General features: G+C 34.4%; 2 protein-coding genes across 4 annotated transcripts in view; one reads left to right on the top strand and one right to left on the bottom strand.

Annotated features, from left to right (window-relative positions):
* LOC136038653 (uncharacterized) overlaps positions 1–15,222 on the bottom strand; it is a 150,952-nt gene that overhangs the window by 7,783 nt on the left and 127,947 nt on the right. The window lies entirely within an intron of this gene.
* LOC136038732 (translation machinery-associated protein 16-like) overlaps positions 1–15,222 on the top strand; it is a 29,658-nt gene that overhangs the window by 422 nt on the left and 14,014 nt on the right. Inside the window, exons 1-4 of one of the 3 annotated variants that reach the window (XM_065722100.1) lie at positions 3–23; positions 6,087–6,184; positions 8,672–8,812; positions 14,432–14,580. In XM_065722100.1, the coding sequence (XP_065578172.1) occupies positions 6,105–6,184; positions 8,672–8,812; positions 14,432–14,580 (370 nt within the window). In that variant the 5' untranslated portion in view covers positions 3–23; positions 6,087–6,104. Of the gene's footprint in view, positions 1–2; positions 24–528; positions 565–6,086; positions 6,185–8,671; positions 8,813–14,431; positions 14,581–15,222 lie in introns of those variants that run through there. The other 2 variants (XM_065722082.1, XM_065722092.1) reach the window with 2 other exon arrangements.

Genomic DNA, 15,222 nt, shown 5'->3' with positions numbered 1-15,222 from the left:
CACAGCTGATATAGAATAGCCTAGTAAGCTCTTTGTTGTTGTTGGTGTAATTTTGTTATTTATTTATTAATACCAAATATGGTAGGATTTCAAGCTTGTTGCACTAAACATAATAAATAGAAATTATGACAATATAATACACACATACAAATCAATGAAAATAACAACTACAAGAAACTCTGACAAATAATATTATAAACTATTTAAAAATGACTTACTTTGAAAATTTGTTTCTGCTAGTTTTGTTTTGAATCTGTTTATGTCATCTGTTAGAAATGTCTTAGGTGGAAGGTCATTCCATGGCTTCCACACCCCGCTATAAAATGAATGTTGTCCTATTTTCCTTTTTGAAAGTGAGGGGTACAATTTATGTGGATGATTATGGGTCCTGTTAGTGCCATTAAATGTGAAGAACTGTGATGTACTTATATTATCAATGCCTTTGATTGTATGGAATGTGTTAATAATGTCTGCCCTATCCCTTCAGAATTGAAGACTTGGCAATCCTAGCCTATGCAGTTGGCACATTTGCCATATTTTCATATGGCAAATGTTTCAAATAAGGTACTAGCTTAGTAACTCTTTGCTGTTTTGTTTTTTTTTCAACCCTTGCTCTGTCTTTTTTATTCAATGGATACCATACTGACAAATTGTATTTGAGTATAGGTTGAACTGTTGATTTATAAATGGCAATGAATAAATGGAGATTAAACTTATGGAAATTCCATCTAAGACATAATAGTTGATAGTTTGCCTTACAAGTTACTTCAGAGACATGCCTGTCAAACCTAAGACTAGAATCAAAATGAACACCAAGGTTATAGACATTTTCAACAGGTAAAATTGAATGTCCAGCAAGATGGTATTGGTAACTTTGTTCTACTTTGCCTAAGTAATGGACAATCCTACACTTATTTTCATTGACAAACATGGAATTAACATTACACCAATTGTGCACTGCATCCAAGTCTTTTTGAAGCAACAAAGCTTCATCTGAATTTGTCTAGGAGCAGTAAAGCTTTACATCATCTGCAGACATTTTAACTATGGAATGGTGGACAACAAGAGGCAAGTCATTGATGAAAAGGCAGAAAAGTACTGGACCAAGGCAACTACCTGGTGGATCATCACTTAAAACCATCTCAGCAGAAGACAAGGCATCACCTACAATCACTTTCTGCATCCTGCCTGTTAGATAATGACCAATCCAATTCAATGTTCTGGCACCAAGGTCATATACCTCACACTTTTGAAGTAAAGGTGGAATGGAAATTTTATTGAACACCTTAGAAAAATCTATATAAATGCAACTAAACCTAAGACCTTTGTCTGCCATTGTCTACCAGATGCCACCTTTCCTTCAAAAAGAAAACTATTTGCAAGTGTACTTACTCTTAATGGCAGGCAATACTGGCTTTTTAATGCCCTTTTGCAGCTCTCTTTTCCAAAACTAAATTCTGCTAACTTGTCAACCCCCCATAAAAAAAAATGTTTAGTTTTTTCTCTATGCATAAACTATACTTTTTGATATAGCTCTGTGGTGAATAGTCATTGTGATATTAATCAAAGAGTCTAAATATTATCTAGAGATGACAAGGAGAAAGCAAGATATTCTATATTCCTGCCCCCCTCTTGCTCAATCACAGTAAAATAATAGGAAAGAGAAAATATAAATTAATTGGCTCTTCAAATCAATTATAATTTATGCTCTGCTAAAATAATCACATTTTTTTCTTAATCCTGGTCTCTGCTTTTCTAACCTCTTTTTCCATATCCCTCCTCTTAACTCCTTTTTCCTAAATAAAGTCCAGTCAACACCCTTGTCCCTACCCCTCCCCTTGCTCTGTTTAAAATAAAAATGTTAGCACTTGTTGAGAGACAATCCTAGTTCACTGTTTTGCTTTCTTGTATATACATAGACTCAATTCAGTAGCCAACTGATTTGCATTAGCCAAGTAGTCCAAATTTAATAAAGAGATGATGAGTAGAAAGCAAGATACTCCACATCCCCACTTCCAGCCCCTGCTGGCCAATCATAGCAAAATGATGGGAAAGAAAAAATTCAAATTAACAGGTGCTTCAAATCAATTATAATTTGCACTTTGCTAAAAATAAATAATGTTTTTCTTAATCCTGGCCATCTTTTTACCAAACCCCATTTCTCTTAACTGTCTTCTTACCCCCTTTTCCTTAGTAAAGTCAAATCAACAATTTTGTCCCTACCCCCTCCTCTGTTTAAAAAAAAAGAATTGTTGGCAGACAATCCTAGTTTGCTAATTTCCTTTCCTATGTATACAAAGGCTCAATTCAGCAGCCAACTGTTTGCTATTTTTTATTTTTTATTATTAAACTGTTTTTAAATAGCCAACTGGTTGGCTATATTCAGGATATTTATACATAAAGTAGTTTGATATTATCCAAGTAGTCTAAATATTATGTAGAGATAATGAGTGGAAAGTAAGATGTTCTACAGCCCCACATCTGACCTTTCTGAGCAGATTATAGAAAAAATAATGGGGAAGAAAAAATGTAAATTAATTGCCACTTCAAATAAGTTTGATAACTGACTAGCTTGATATTTTAAGCTAAAGTTTATGTATACATAGGATGTTAATAGCCAACTAGTTAGCTAGTTCTATAAAGTACAGCCCATAAAGTGCTCTTAACTAGCTAGATCAGGCAGAAGTGTATATATACAAGGTATCTAATAGCCAACTGGTTGGCTAATCTAAACATGTGTTTATAGCTGAGACTTTAATAGACAACTAGTTAGCTAATTTTACTGTGTATTAGAAACTTTATTGATAGCTGACTAGTTGGCTATTTTAAAACAAATTTTATATATACATAAGGATATTAAGAGCCAACTAGTTAGCTAATTCTATAAAGTATATAAAGTTTTCTTATTAGCTGACTAGTTGGCTAATTCAGGCTAAATTGTATATATAGGTGAGATCTAATGGCCAATGTGTTGGCTAATTTAAACATGTGAAACTTCAGAAACTTTATTGATAACTGACTAGTTGGTTATTTTAAAGTAAGTTTATATGCTTTACTTGCATCTAATATCACAAATCTTAGTCGGTTTCACCTTTCCAAACTTTACAATGGTCTAACTGTGCCCCATCTTCTTGCTATATCCTACATTTGAAAATTTTTTTTCTTATTCAAATAAAAATGATATTAACCAAATCTATTTTGAATTTGCCAAGTATTTTCTGCATCTGCCTCCTTGGACCAGTAATTCTTCTCTAGTACAAAAATTTAAATTGATTCTGCCTGCAAACGTTAATGATAAAAAAAAGTGGAAGATTTCAAATCCTCTGCTAGAAACCTCAACCACAAGGGGTCTTCCCTCTTTGTATAGTATGTAGTTATGTTTGTTGATTGTCATTTCTCTTTTTGTTGTTGTTTATTTTCTCTTTTTATTTTTTGTCTTACTCCATCATTAGGACTACAAACCTTCATTTGTTTTGTTGATGGGTCAGAAATAAGTTTATTGATTGATTGATATATATGTGATATTAATAGCCAACTAGTCACCTCGTTCAGTAAAGTGTATACAGTCCTCTTATTAGCTGACTAGTTGGGTAATTCAGGCTACAGTGTATATATAGGTGAGATCTAATAGCCAACTGGTTGGCTAATCTTAACATGTGAAACTTTAGAAATTTAATTGATAGCTGACTAATTGGCTATTTTAAGCTAAAGTTTAAATATACATGGTTAATTAATAGCCAACTAGTTTGCTAATTCTATAAAGTAAATACAGTTCTCATATTAGCTGAGTAGTTGGCTAATTCTGACTGAAGTGTATATATAGGTGAAAACTAATAGCCAACTGGTTGGCTAATCTAAACATGTGTATATTGCTGAGACTTCAATAGCAAACTAGTTAGCTAATTTTACTGAGTATTAGAAACTTTGTTGATAGCTGACTAGTTGGCTATTTAAACTAAAGCTAATATATACCCTTGGATATTAATAGCCAACTAGTTAGCTAATTCCACAAATGTATTAGACATTTTTAAATAACTGACCAGTTAGCTATTTTAAAATAAAGTTTATGTATACCTGGGATATTAATAGCCAACTAGTTAGCTAACTTAATAGTGTACATACAATTCTAAAATTAGCTTACTAGTTGGCTAATTAAGGCTGAAATGTATATATAGGCAAAATCTAATAGTCAACTGCTAGGATTCTAGATATATACACTTGTCATTCCAATCAAATTTATTAAGATGTGTTGATTTCGAGAGAACAATTTAGGCACATTAGCGGTGCTCTGTAGGCATCTCAGGCAACAAGCAGCAGAGGGGAGGAGTCCACCGCAAGGGTCATATATACCTACCAGTATTTAATTACCCTAAAATTGCAGGGAATAGGTGAGTGGGTTCATTCGCTTCTCTTGGTCCTGGACGGACTTGACAGAATGCACTCGTTCCTGCAAGTAAATTTCAGTCTTTATTTTTTTTAAGAACAACCTCAAAGCATAGCAGCATTATAGTTGACAATTATGTCACTCACCAAACAACATTTCAATGACCATATTGATGAAGTCCTTCAGACAATTGCAAAGCTCCAGCTAGAAAACAAGCATCTTAGGTGAGAAAATAGGCTGCTTAGATCCGAGCTTGTTAAAGTTAAACGACTGCTCTTTGCTCTGAACTGTACTCGAAAAGGAATAATCTTGTTATTCACGGCCAAGAATTGTCAGAAAGTAAATACCAAAGAAAATTCAAAGCAAACATCAAACTCCGAGTCGTCTAGCCCGAGCGGCCGGCCCGACCCTTAGAAACAGTGCGCAAAAAAAGTCCGCAGATCCGATTTTCGCTAGCCTAGAAATGTTGACTGGATGGAAATAATGAAAGAGCGCAGTGTGTTGAAAAAAAAACTGGTTTGAGTGTGCCTGTGGACTTGCCTAGTGGTCTCGGTAAAAGACGGAAAGAACTATTATCTCTTGGCTACAAGCTAAGAACGTCAAAAATAGCGAATGAGAAAGTGACAGAAAAGCGTCTGATTCAAAAAGGAATCAAACTTTGGTTAGAAACCAAAAAATTGTCGCAATGGACGAAGCTGTTAGATGACTTCTACAATCCACTCAAGCTTCCCCGCCCAGGGCCAGATAATCCAAATGAACATGATTTGGAAGTATACAGTTGCTCTAAAAATTCTTACATTTAGTGAGTTGTTGGTGCAACTATAGTACTGATCGCGGTAGGATTTGTGAATAGTGGTAAATTCTGGTAGTAAAAGAATTAAGTGGAACATACTAATAAAAAGTATTATAAACACTCCCCATGAGAGTATTATTGTTTACTTGCCTTTTACTTAATCTTGAAGTTGTTTTTTCTTTTCATCCAAAGAGATGTTTCTTTCCTTTTTGTATGTCCTTATTTGTTTTTTTTCTTTTTCAATGTGGTAAGAAAAGTTCGGGTTTGGAAACGTCAAAGTGGTCAACTGCTGCTTTTGAAAGTACAGCCATTGCCTCTCTCGAGTATGTGGTAATTTACAAACTCCTGCTCTGACCTCCTTGGGGGCACCTCCTCGTCAGCTGGTCAAATTAATGCGAGATTAACAGAGTTGGAAGAGATTTTTTTGAATCTGGAAAAAGTTTTTGATGTTACAATAAATAATGAATCAGATTCCCTAATGTTTGATAAGAGTAATTTTCCTAGAAGCCGATATGAAGAGGTGTGTAATTTGACTAAGGGACGCTCTGACTCTCAGTTCACTGTACTCCAGCTTAATTGTCAAGAGTAATGCTCTTCGTTTTGTGATGTAACGAATTTTTGCCAGCAGCTGCAGCCAGATGTAGTCGGGATTTGCAAAACTTTTCTAACAAGACACACCAATACCCTTTTAGAAATACCTAGTTTATTCTTCCCAATTCCTGCCCAGATCTACAATGAATAGAGGAGGCTTGGCTATTTACACGCGGCAAGAATACTCACTCAGCATCAATAATATATATATATATATATATATATATATATATATATCAGTTAGATGTAACAAGCCTATTTCTACTATCCTAAATAGGTGTCCCTACACTTAAATAATGTCACCTACATTTTTTCTAGCCTAAACCCCTGTCGAAAATGACAGCAGCTGTGGATAAGCTAAAGCTCATACACCCTCAAAGTAGGAAAGCTGCACAGATGCAGAAGAAAGTACATAGGTATGCTTTGTTTTGATTACTAATGCTGCCAAGGTAATTTAAGTACTTTAGCAGTTAAAGTTTCTGAAGGTTTAAGCATACATGTACAAAGAGAGAAAGTAGAACTTGATATAATGGGTGGAGATTGGGGAAGGAATTTGGTAGATCTGATAATCTCTTTCAAGCCGAATCTTGTGGGTATTGCTAGTATTCCTGTTATGACCCCATCTTGGTAAAAAAAAAAATATACTACTAGAAATTTCAGTATTTAAAAAAAAAGTGTTGTTGAATTTTTTATAATAGCTTTCTTATTTTCAGCTTATATTATACTGAAAATAAAAGCATTAGTTTCACTAGAAGGAGATAAATTTTAGTCCATATTTTCTCTGACTACTGTATATTCTTCAGACACCAATTGTTTTACAGTCAACAAAAGTAGTTAAAAAAAGAAAATGTCTACTTTTAGTGGTTGCCAAGCTGGATCCAATTATACTTAGGCCTTTTAAAAAAATCCAAATTTTGATAAATAAAATTAAGCTTGCTGCGAACTTATTTGGGTGTGTTGCATGCTGCTATAATTCCAGGGATACTAGTAGTTTTTAATCCTTAATCCATGTCAGGATACTAAAGAATTTCGTCTGATTCGTTTTCCTCTTTGGTCTTTTTGCAGCGATTTTATTTAAACGTTGTTTTATGACTAAATCAGCTCCCTGTACTCTTTGCTCATAGTTTTATGCTGCCTAAGGCCTCATTCCCAATGAGATTTAGTCAACATTGGGGTGTAGCTAACATCAGACCCATTCATCATAATATTTATCTAATTGAAATGTTGGGGCAAAAATGTATTACTTATGGTTAAATTGTTGTACAGCTAAGAATTAATAATGAAGGTGTCTGATTGTGAGGTTTCGAAGAAGATCAAATAATCTAAAGTTGGTGTTGGCTCTAGGTAGCTCTGGGATTGAACTATATTTAATTATTAATGGGTCCATTTTCCACTAAAATTACAGCACTAACTAAAACTAACCATTAGGTAAATCTTGACATTAGCTGAAATCATTGTAAAATAGTAACATAAAACTAAAATCGGCTGACATTGAAATATCCAACTATCTGTAAAAAAAAAAAAAAAAAAAAAAAAAAAAAAAAATAACTTCAAGCTCAAATAAAAAAAACAAAAAACTTTAAAGTCAACAATCAATAAAAAGAATTATGAACTAAAACGAATAAATATGTAAAATTATTGATGAGTGAGTATAGCATTAAAAAAAACCTTGACAAGCAAGGGAACAAAACTATCTGCGTGGTGTATATGTCGTGCTGGTACCGGCTGAATTTTACTTGAATGATCTTTGGTGTATCAAGGAGTCATTTAAGCTTACTCCTGATTATTGGCGCCCATAAACTGAAATTTGGAGGGGGGGGGCTTATCTGGTCTGATCGGCACTACCAATGCTGTATAATAGAAATTCAAAATGAAAATATAACGCAGGGTTATTCCGCCGAGGGTACCCTATGGGCACCCATGCTCCTGATACGGGCATTTCTATTACAAAGAATCAACAACTGCTTGCAAACCCGACTAATCTTAGGTTGGTGAGTGGATAGTTTCAGTCCAATGATCAATTCTAAAAGTCATGATTTCTCAAAATTATTAAGCTGAGCAGATGCATGAGTGAGTAGGCATTTTTAAAATGCGTGGTATGGTTAAAACTATGGCTATAGTTTTTTTTAGTTTTGACTTTCGGCAGAAGTATTGTATTATCTGAATGTAAAAGATTATTTAGAATTCCAAAATTTACTGTAATTTTTTCTAGCATGCACTGTTTTAAAAAAAAACAAAAAAAACAGATTTTAAGTTTTTATTGTCTTTAACACTAGAAATTCCACAAGCAAAACGTCAAAGATCATTATGCACAAACTATGTGCATTAGAAAAATCTAATTAAACTTTCAAATTTAGCATAAGAGTTGAATCAACAATAGCTTGCAAATAGTAATTATATTTTAAAAAGTTGAAAATTCTTAAATTACTGCCGAAAGGAGAAAAAAAAATATCGTGCAGCACTCTGCGCAACAAAAAAAAAACAACTCTGGAACCATATTTCAAATCAGAATACATAATTCAATATGAATCACCATTGGTAGTCAATATTAACCTTGCACTCAATATTAGTTCTTAAATTACTGCGAAAAGGAGAAAAAAAATATTGTGCAACACTCTATGCAACAAAAAAAAAAAACAACTCTGGAACCATGTTTCAAATCAGCATACATAATTCAATAAGAATCACCTTGGCAGTCAATTTGAATCACCATTGGTAGTCAATAGAGAAATCATTCCCCGAATTATTCAAAGTGGGTTTCTTGAGATACATCTTACATCTTTTGTGCATTGCCAGTATAGGAGTTTCTTTCTAAACCACTTTTGTAATTTTAGAACTCAAATTGAATTAGAATATTTTGTTAAACACTTCTTTGAAGGCAACATGCCAATTTTACCTTACAGGGAAATACGTGCAATTAAGCAGAAGAAAGGGACCCTTAAAAAGCAGCACATTGTTGGTGAGAGGGTGTCATATTTTAAGGAGAACCTGAAGGCAGATGGAAACCTTTATACGCCCCAAGAAGCATTGGAATTGATCGAAAGGTATGTTGATCCTCTAGTCCGATTAAGCATTTTAATTACCCTATTCCACTGACTCTCGTTTTAACTGGAGTGTTTGAGGAAAAAGTGATATCTTGGAACACAATCAAGGGGTCTAGTACAATTGATTAAAGACTGGATTATTTATTTTCAAAAGTTTAGTCTCCGTGTACTAATTTCATTAAATGTAAATATCCTCTTTGTTATGGGCTAACTGTTCATTTTCATGTTAAACATTGCTATTTTCGCTGAAAACACCAGCCATGCTCCTGATTTTTGCATAGCGTTTTGTGGAAATTACTTTCCATAGAAAAATAAAGAGCCATATAAAAATTAAGATCAGCAGAAATAAATTCCTATAATAATTCAAACTCAAAACGAATATAAGTTAAATCAACAATCATAGCAAATATATAGATAGCAGGTATTACTATAAGCGAATAAATAAATCTTAAAGAGTAAAAATTAAATTGAATGTTAAATTGAGACTTAAAACGAACAAAAGTGACTACAAACAGGAGTTTGGCAACCGCCATCTTTCCCCCTTACTAACTGTAAAAGTCTAAAGAATATTGCGTCATTTGCGTTTTATTTGAGACTATATATGTCTTCAACAGTCCTTGAAAAAAACTTATAAAAGTAAACTGCATATTTGGTATAGAATGATAATAATTTCTAAAAACTCAGCAATTCAGAATTTTATTTCACTGTAATTTTTCTTTTTCAATGTTTTTAATATAAATGACATAAAAGGCACGTCCACTGTCTCCTGTATCTGAGACAAAATCAAATAAAGTAACTTTTACTTGTGTTGGTGCTCCTATGAGTCGCGTGGGAAATAATTGTGTACGGGTTTTCTTGTGTTTCGACCTCTTATTTTTCCGTATCTTTATTTTTTATTTTCAGTCACATGTTACCTTTGTTCATTTGATTTTTTTTTATACTTGCTTCTCTTTTTTTAGTGTTACGCAGCACAGAATACTAGCAGAAAATAGTTAATCTATGTTAGATCTAACGAATGAAGGAGATTTTATCATGTTTGCATAGCATGTCTGAGGGGAAAATACAAAAAAAATTGTAGGCTCCTTTGTGCAGGAATAACTACTAGTTTTGGACTCTCTTAACACTATATTTTAATGGAGCAAGATAATTTTCTGATTATTGTTATCTTCCAGAATCATGGATTTTTCTCATTCTGACTTATTGCCCCACAGAATGATTCTGTTTTTGTTTGTTTTGTGGGCACAAAATCGATGCAAAAATTGGTTAACGGTTAACGGTATAAACTGGTTAACGGTATTTGTCCTTAATGGTATTTTTGTTATAGACGGATGAGGCTTAGATACTAAGGAAAGAAAAAGGCCTCCAAAATCGATTTCAAATAAGGAAATATGCTTGCAAATATCCAGTGCTAGTTATATGCTCTTTCTTAATATTCTTGCTCGTTTTCCTGTTTTTTCTTAACAAAAGCTTAGAAATAATTTCAATAGTCATTAAATAGAACTAAGTAGGATCTGAAACAATACAGACACAATGGTCAATATCATAGCATTTTATTACAACTCAAGGTCTTCTGGTTGACTCCACAAGAATCTTCTTGATACAGACTTTTTCATGGAGAAAGACTGTTCTGTTTTAAAGAAACAGATATAGATTAAGCAGCAATAATAGAAAATGTGTACCAACTTCTTTGATTTCACCTCAGTTGCATAGAAACAAATTTTTAGTTACTTTTCTAACATTCAAAGATTTTTAACTTTTTGTCAGTACAGGGAGATAAGGCTTTGTAAGCGTATGCATTCGTGAGATAATCTTTGTTTCAATGGACTTTTTTTCTTTTTTCTTTTTTCTTTTTTTTTTGACTTGACTTATTATACAAGAAACGATATACATAAATCTTATACAAAGGAGACAAGGAGGCAACTCGTGGAAAGGCCTAAAGCACGGATAATCCTATATATGTGTTGAAATCCACGAATAGATGCATTTTCTTGAAAAAAAGGAAGCGGTTAAAGCCAAAGTGTTCCTATTGTCATCTTACATTTGATGTTTGAAAAAAAAATTGAAAATAATTTAGTTAGTTAAAAGCAATAAAAACGGTGTCCGCTTACTTACGCTATTACAGGTTTCCCAATTTATGAATTTATTTGGCTTTTTGTTGACGAAATGCCGTGTGCCCTGGGGGTCCAGGGGGCAATTATTTGCTTATTTTTAAGGTGCTACTCTATGAAAGAGTGTTTTCATGTAAATGTTTTCTGAGGTATAACTTGTACTTGCTGAGTTGTTATTTCAGTTAGTTTAAGTTGTCTGCTTAGAGAGCTCAGGCAAAAATCGGGAAACACATGTAACCTTTGCATATCGTAATCTTCCAGCTTAGAATATCATACCGTGCGACTGTCTCCTTGTTGTTACGCCGCTTACGTAAATATATAAAGATGTAACGTAAATATGTAGTAACGTAATTTTTGACATTGTAATTTTTGATTTCCCTAAACCTTTCTATTTTTTATAAACTTGAATAAAACGCTTGAATTTTTTTTTCTTTTATTTAGTTATTTAGTTATTTTGTTATTTTTAGTTATTTTTCTAGGCCTATTTTGTTCTTGTTTATTGTAAAAAGTTGGTCTTTTCGATTTGTTGAATTATTGTTGGGTTTATAGCTCAAATGAAATATTCCGCAATAAAATATAGCTTTGAGTGATCTGTAATAGATTTGTGGATGTACCAGCATTAATTCGAGTGGACAGGCAGCGCCATAGCGCTGCCTAAGTACAGAGCGATGTGGGCACAATGTTTTTTTTTAAGGCCAGGCCACTTCGTATCGAAGGAGTTGTTGTAGAAACTTCGAAAAGGGCTCTTTCGATTGGAAATTGAAAGGGTTAGCGCCCTATTTAATAGTCGAAAGTGATTAGAAGGCAACTTTCAATCAAAATTTGGAGATAGCCATTTTATTCAACGTAGTTGAAAGACCCGGAAATTATGTCTTTGAGGATAACAACCCCCCACATCCCTCAGGGCAAGGCTGTAAGTTATGCCCTGGGGACATATAAGGTTTACATAGAAAGGGTAATCGTATAAACTTTGGAGGGAGCTTGTTGGATTCCTAAATAGAAGTTTTAGTGCTCTTTTTGAGATTCAGTGTGATCGAAGGGTGGATACCCCCCACACCCACACACACACCGCGTATTTTCCCTAAATACATCTATAGAAATTTCGAGATGGCTATTTTTTATCGTATAAACTTCTACTACAGATCATTCGGTTGAAAATTGAAAGGGCTACTATCCGTTTTAATAGTCAAAAGTGATTGGAGGGCAACTAACCCCCTACCACGCCCCCATTTCCCTAAACACATCCAATCAAAATTTTGAGATAGCCATTTTTGTTCAATGTAATTGAAAGCTCAAGAAATTATGTCTTTGAAGATGACACCCGCCAGCCCTCAGGTCTAGCGTATACCTTATGCCCTGGGGCATATAAGATTTATATAGAAAGGGTAATCGCAACAACTTTGGAATGGGATCATTTGATTGGATGTTCTAGCGCCTTTTTTAATATTTAGAATGATCAGAGGGTGGTCCCCCACACATTTGTCGGCGTAGAACTTCAAAAAGAGCTTATTCGACTAGAAATTGAAAGGGCTAGTGCTCTTTTTAATAGTCGAAAGGGATTTGAGGGCAACTAACCCCACTCCTACGCCCATCATTTTCTCAGACACATCCAATCAAAATTTTGAGATAAACATTTTGTTCAACATAGTTGAAGGTCTGGAAATTATGTCTTTGAGGATTGCAGCCCCCCCCCCCCCCCAAAGCCCTCATGGCAAGGGTTGTAAGTTATGCCCTGGGGGCATATGAGGTATATATAGAAACGGTGATCGTATAAACTTTGGAGAGGGCTTATTGGATTGATAATCAGAAGTTCTAGTGACTTTTTAAGATTAAAAGTGATCAGGGGGTGGATGACCCACAACCCACACCTCGTAATCTCCGAAATTTATGTGATAGAAATTTTGAGATGGTCTTGTGTTGTCAAAGAAACTTTGAAAAGAGCTCATTCGATTGAAAATTGAAAGAGCCAGTGCCCTTCTGAATAGTCTAAAATGATTGGAGGGTAACTAACCCCCTCCCAGCCCCCCATTTCCCCAAACACATCCAATAAAATTCAGAGATGACCATTTTGTTCAGCATAATTGGTAGGTCTGGAAATTATGTATCTGAGGATGACAATCCCCCCTCACAGCCCTCAGGGTAACGGTTTTAAATTATGCCCTGGGCATATAAGGTTTACATAGAAAGAGTGATCGTATAACCTTTAGAGGGGAACATTGGATTGGTAATAAGAAGTTCCAGTGATCTTTTTAAGATACAGAGTGATTGGAGGGTGGATACCCCGCCCCCCATACACCTCGTATTCTCCCGAAGTGCATCTGATTTTAGTTTGAGATAGCCATTTGCTGCTATAGAAACTTCGAAAGGGCTCATTCGATTGGAAATTGAAAGAGACAATGCTCTTTTTAATAGCTGAAAGTGATTGGAGGGCAACTAACCCTTTTCCCACGGCCACCATTTCCCCAACACTTCCAACGTAATTAAAAGGTCTGGAAATTATGTCTTTGAGGATGGCAACCCCCCCCCCCTCATAGCCCTCATGGCAACAGTTGTAAGTTATATGCCCTGGGGGTATATAAGGTGTATATAGAAAGGATGATCACATAAAAAACTAAATACTGAAAACAAAATGTTTGAAATGTTTTCTCCTTTTTACTTTCATAAATAAAAATTATTAAAATCTTAATGTAGAAATGTCAGTATACGTCAATTTAACTGACAATCCATGGTCATTTATGTGTTTGTTTTTGTTTGTTTTGTTTTTTTTTTTAGTAAAGCGCAAATTCTGTTCTGGTCTTGAGAAAGCATGGGTCTTGAGATATCAGCCCTACGCATGTGAATTTTTGCTCGTTTTGAGTTTGACTCGGCTATTTATAGTAATTTCTGTTCGTTTTTAGTTTCCTTTATTTATTTATAGTGATTTGTGGTAGTTTTACTCTTGGAAGATCAATTGATTTATTTCTGCTCATCCTTGGCTTAATGGAGCTCTTTACTATTTTTTGAAAAACCTTTCTTGTGGAAAAAGTTTTTAAATTAATTACTAGTAAAACAATTTGAGTAAAAGTGCATTTGCACATTGCGGATATCCGTCCAGATTTAGCAATCCGTGTAGAGATTCCATCTGTTTTTGTGCTTGAAAAACTCTCTAGCTTTCTATGACGATTTGGTCAAATCACGACGGATTCTTGGCAAGGTTTTTAAATGAATCAAACCATGACTGTGGATCCTCAAAAACTTCTGATTTTATAAGATCGGTTCAAGGCTGCCCCAGCTGGTATGATACTGCTCACCCAGGCTATAAGAAAACCAAGAAAATTGGCTCTCTATTGCTCAACAGTCACGCTGATTCGTTTATTTGAAAACTTTGCCTTAAAATATAGCGCTTTCTGGACCATCATTCGAAAGGATAAAATTTCGAAAGGATTTGTGAACGGATTTGATTAATGTGTAAATGAACCATAAATGAGTGAATAGGCTTTCCATTTGTGAGAATCGTTCGTCTCTCTTACAGATATCTTGGCCGATTTGATGAAGAAGTAGAGCAAATTGACCTTAGAAATAGTATAGGACAACGTCGAACGCAACAACATGCAAGCAGATTAGATGCCATTCAGATGACGCACGAATTAGAAGTGAATGAATTTAATGGACCTGGAATTGGTAGGTTTAGAATCACAATTTTCTTTTGCTAGTTAAAGAAAGACAGTGTATAATTTTAAGACGGAATTTGGATTCGTTGGGTTTTAAGAGGGGTTTGAGAGGGTATTGCGAGCTAAACATGAAAAGAAGTCCCCCATAAAATACCATGTATTTGAAATCAGCTTGAAAAAAAGCTTTTGCTGTGCCTGAACTTACAGCTCTTAACAACTGAACAAACTTCGTCTATTAGAAGTTGTAAGGACTTAAACTTACAGTAAAATTTCCATAAAATTGAACAAAAGAAAGCATGTAAGCTAAAAACTCTAATCATTTCGCTTATAGGCCCCCACCCCTCCTTTGGCCCGAAGTTACTTGTAAATGTTTGTTGGAAAAAAGATCGTTAGAACAAAAAAACATTTATTTTTCCTTGTAGATTTCAATGATTTACAGGGTTCGTCATTCGAAACTTTTAATTTGCGTCCTAGTCTCCTTAAAGGAGTAATGTGACCATTAAAAAGGCAAATTATTACTTCTGCCCTTTTGGTTGATAAATGTAAAAACACATTTCCAATACCTGGTTTCTTTAGATAGCCTATAATGAATTAACAGGACTTGGAGCTTTTCTTTTAAGAGCTGTAACCCTTTCCCTGGGAAAAATAATCT

This window comes from Artemia franciscana, chromosome 2 (assembly GCF_032884065.1).
Source record: "Artemia franciscana chromosome 2, ASM3288406v1, whole genome shotgun sequence".
Taxonomy (NCBI): Eukaryota; Metazoa; Arthropoda; class Branchiopoda; order Anostraca; family Artemiidae; genus Artemia; species Artemia franciscana.
The sequence above is the reverse complement of the archived record's forward strand: the minus strand, read 5'-3'. Positions and strand labels throughout refer to the sequence as shown.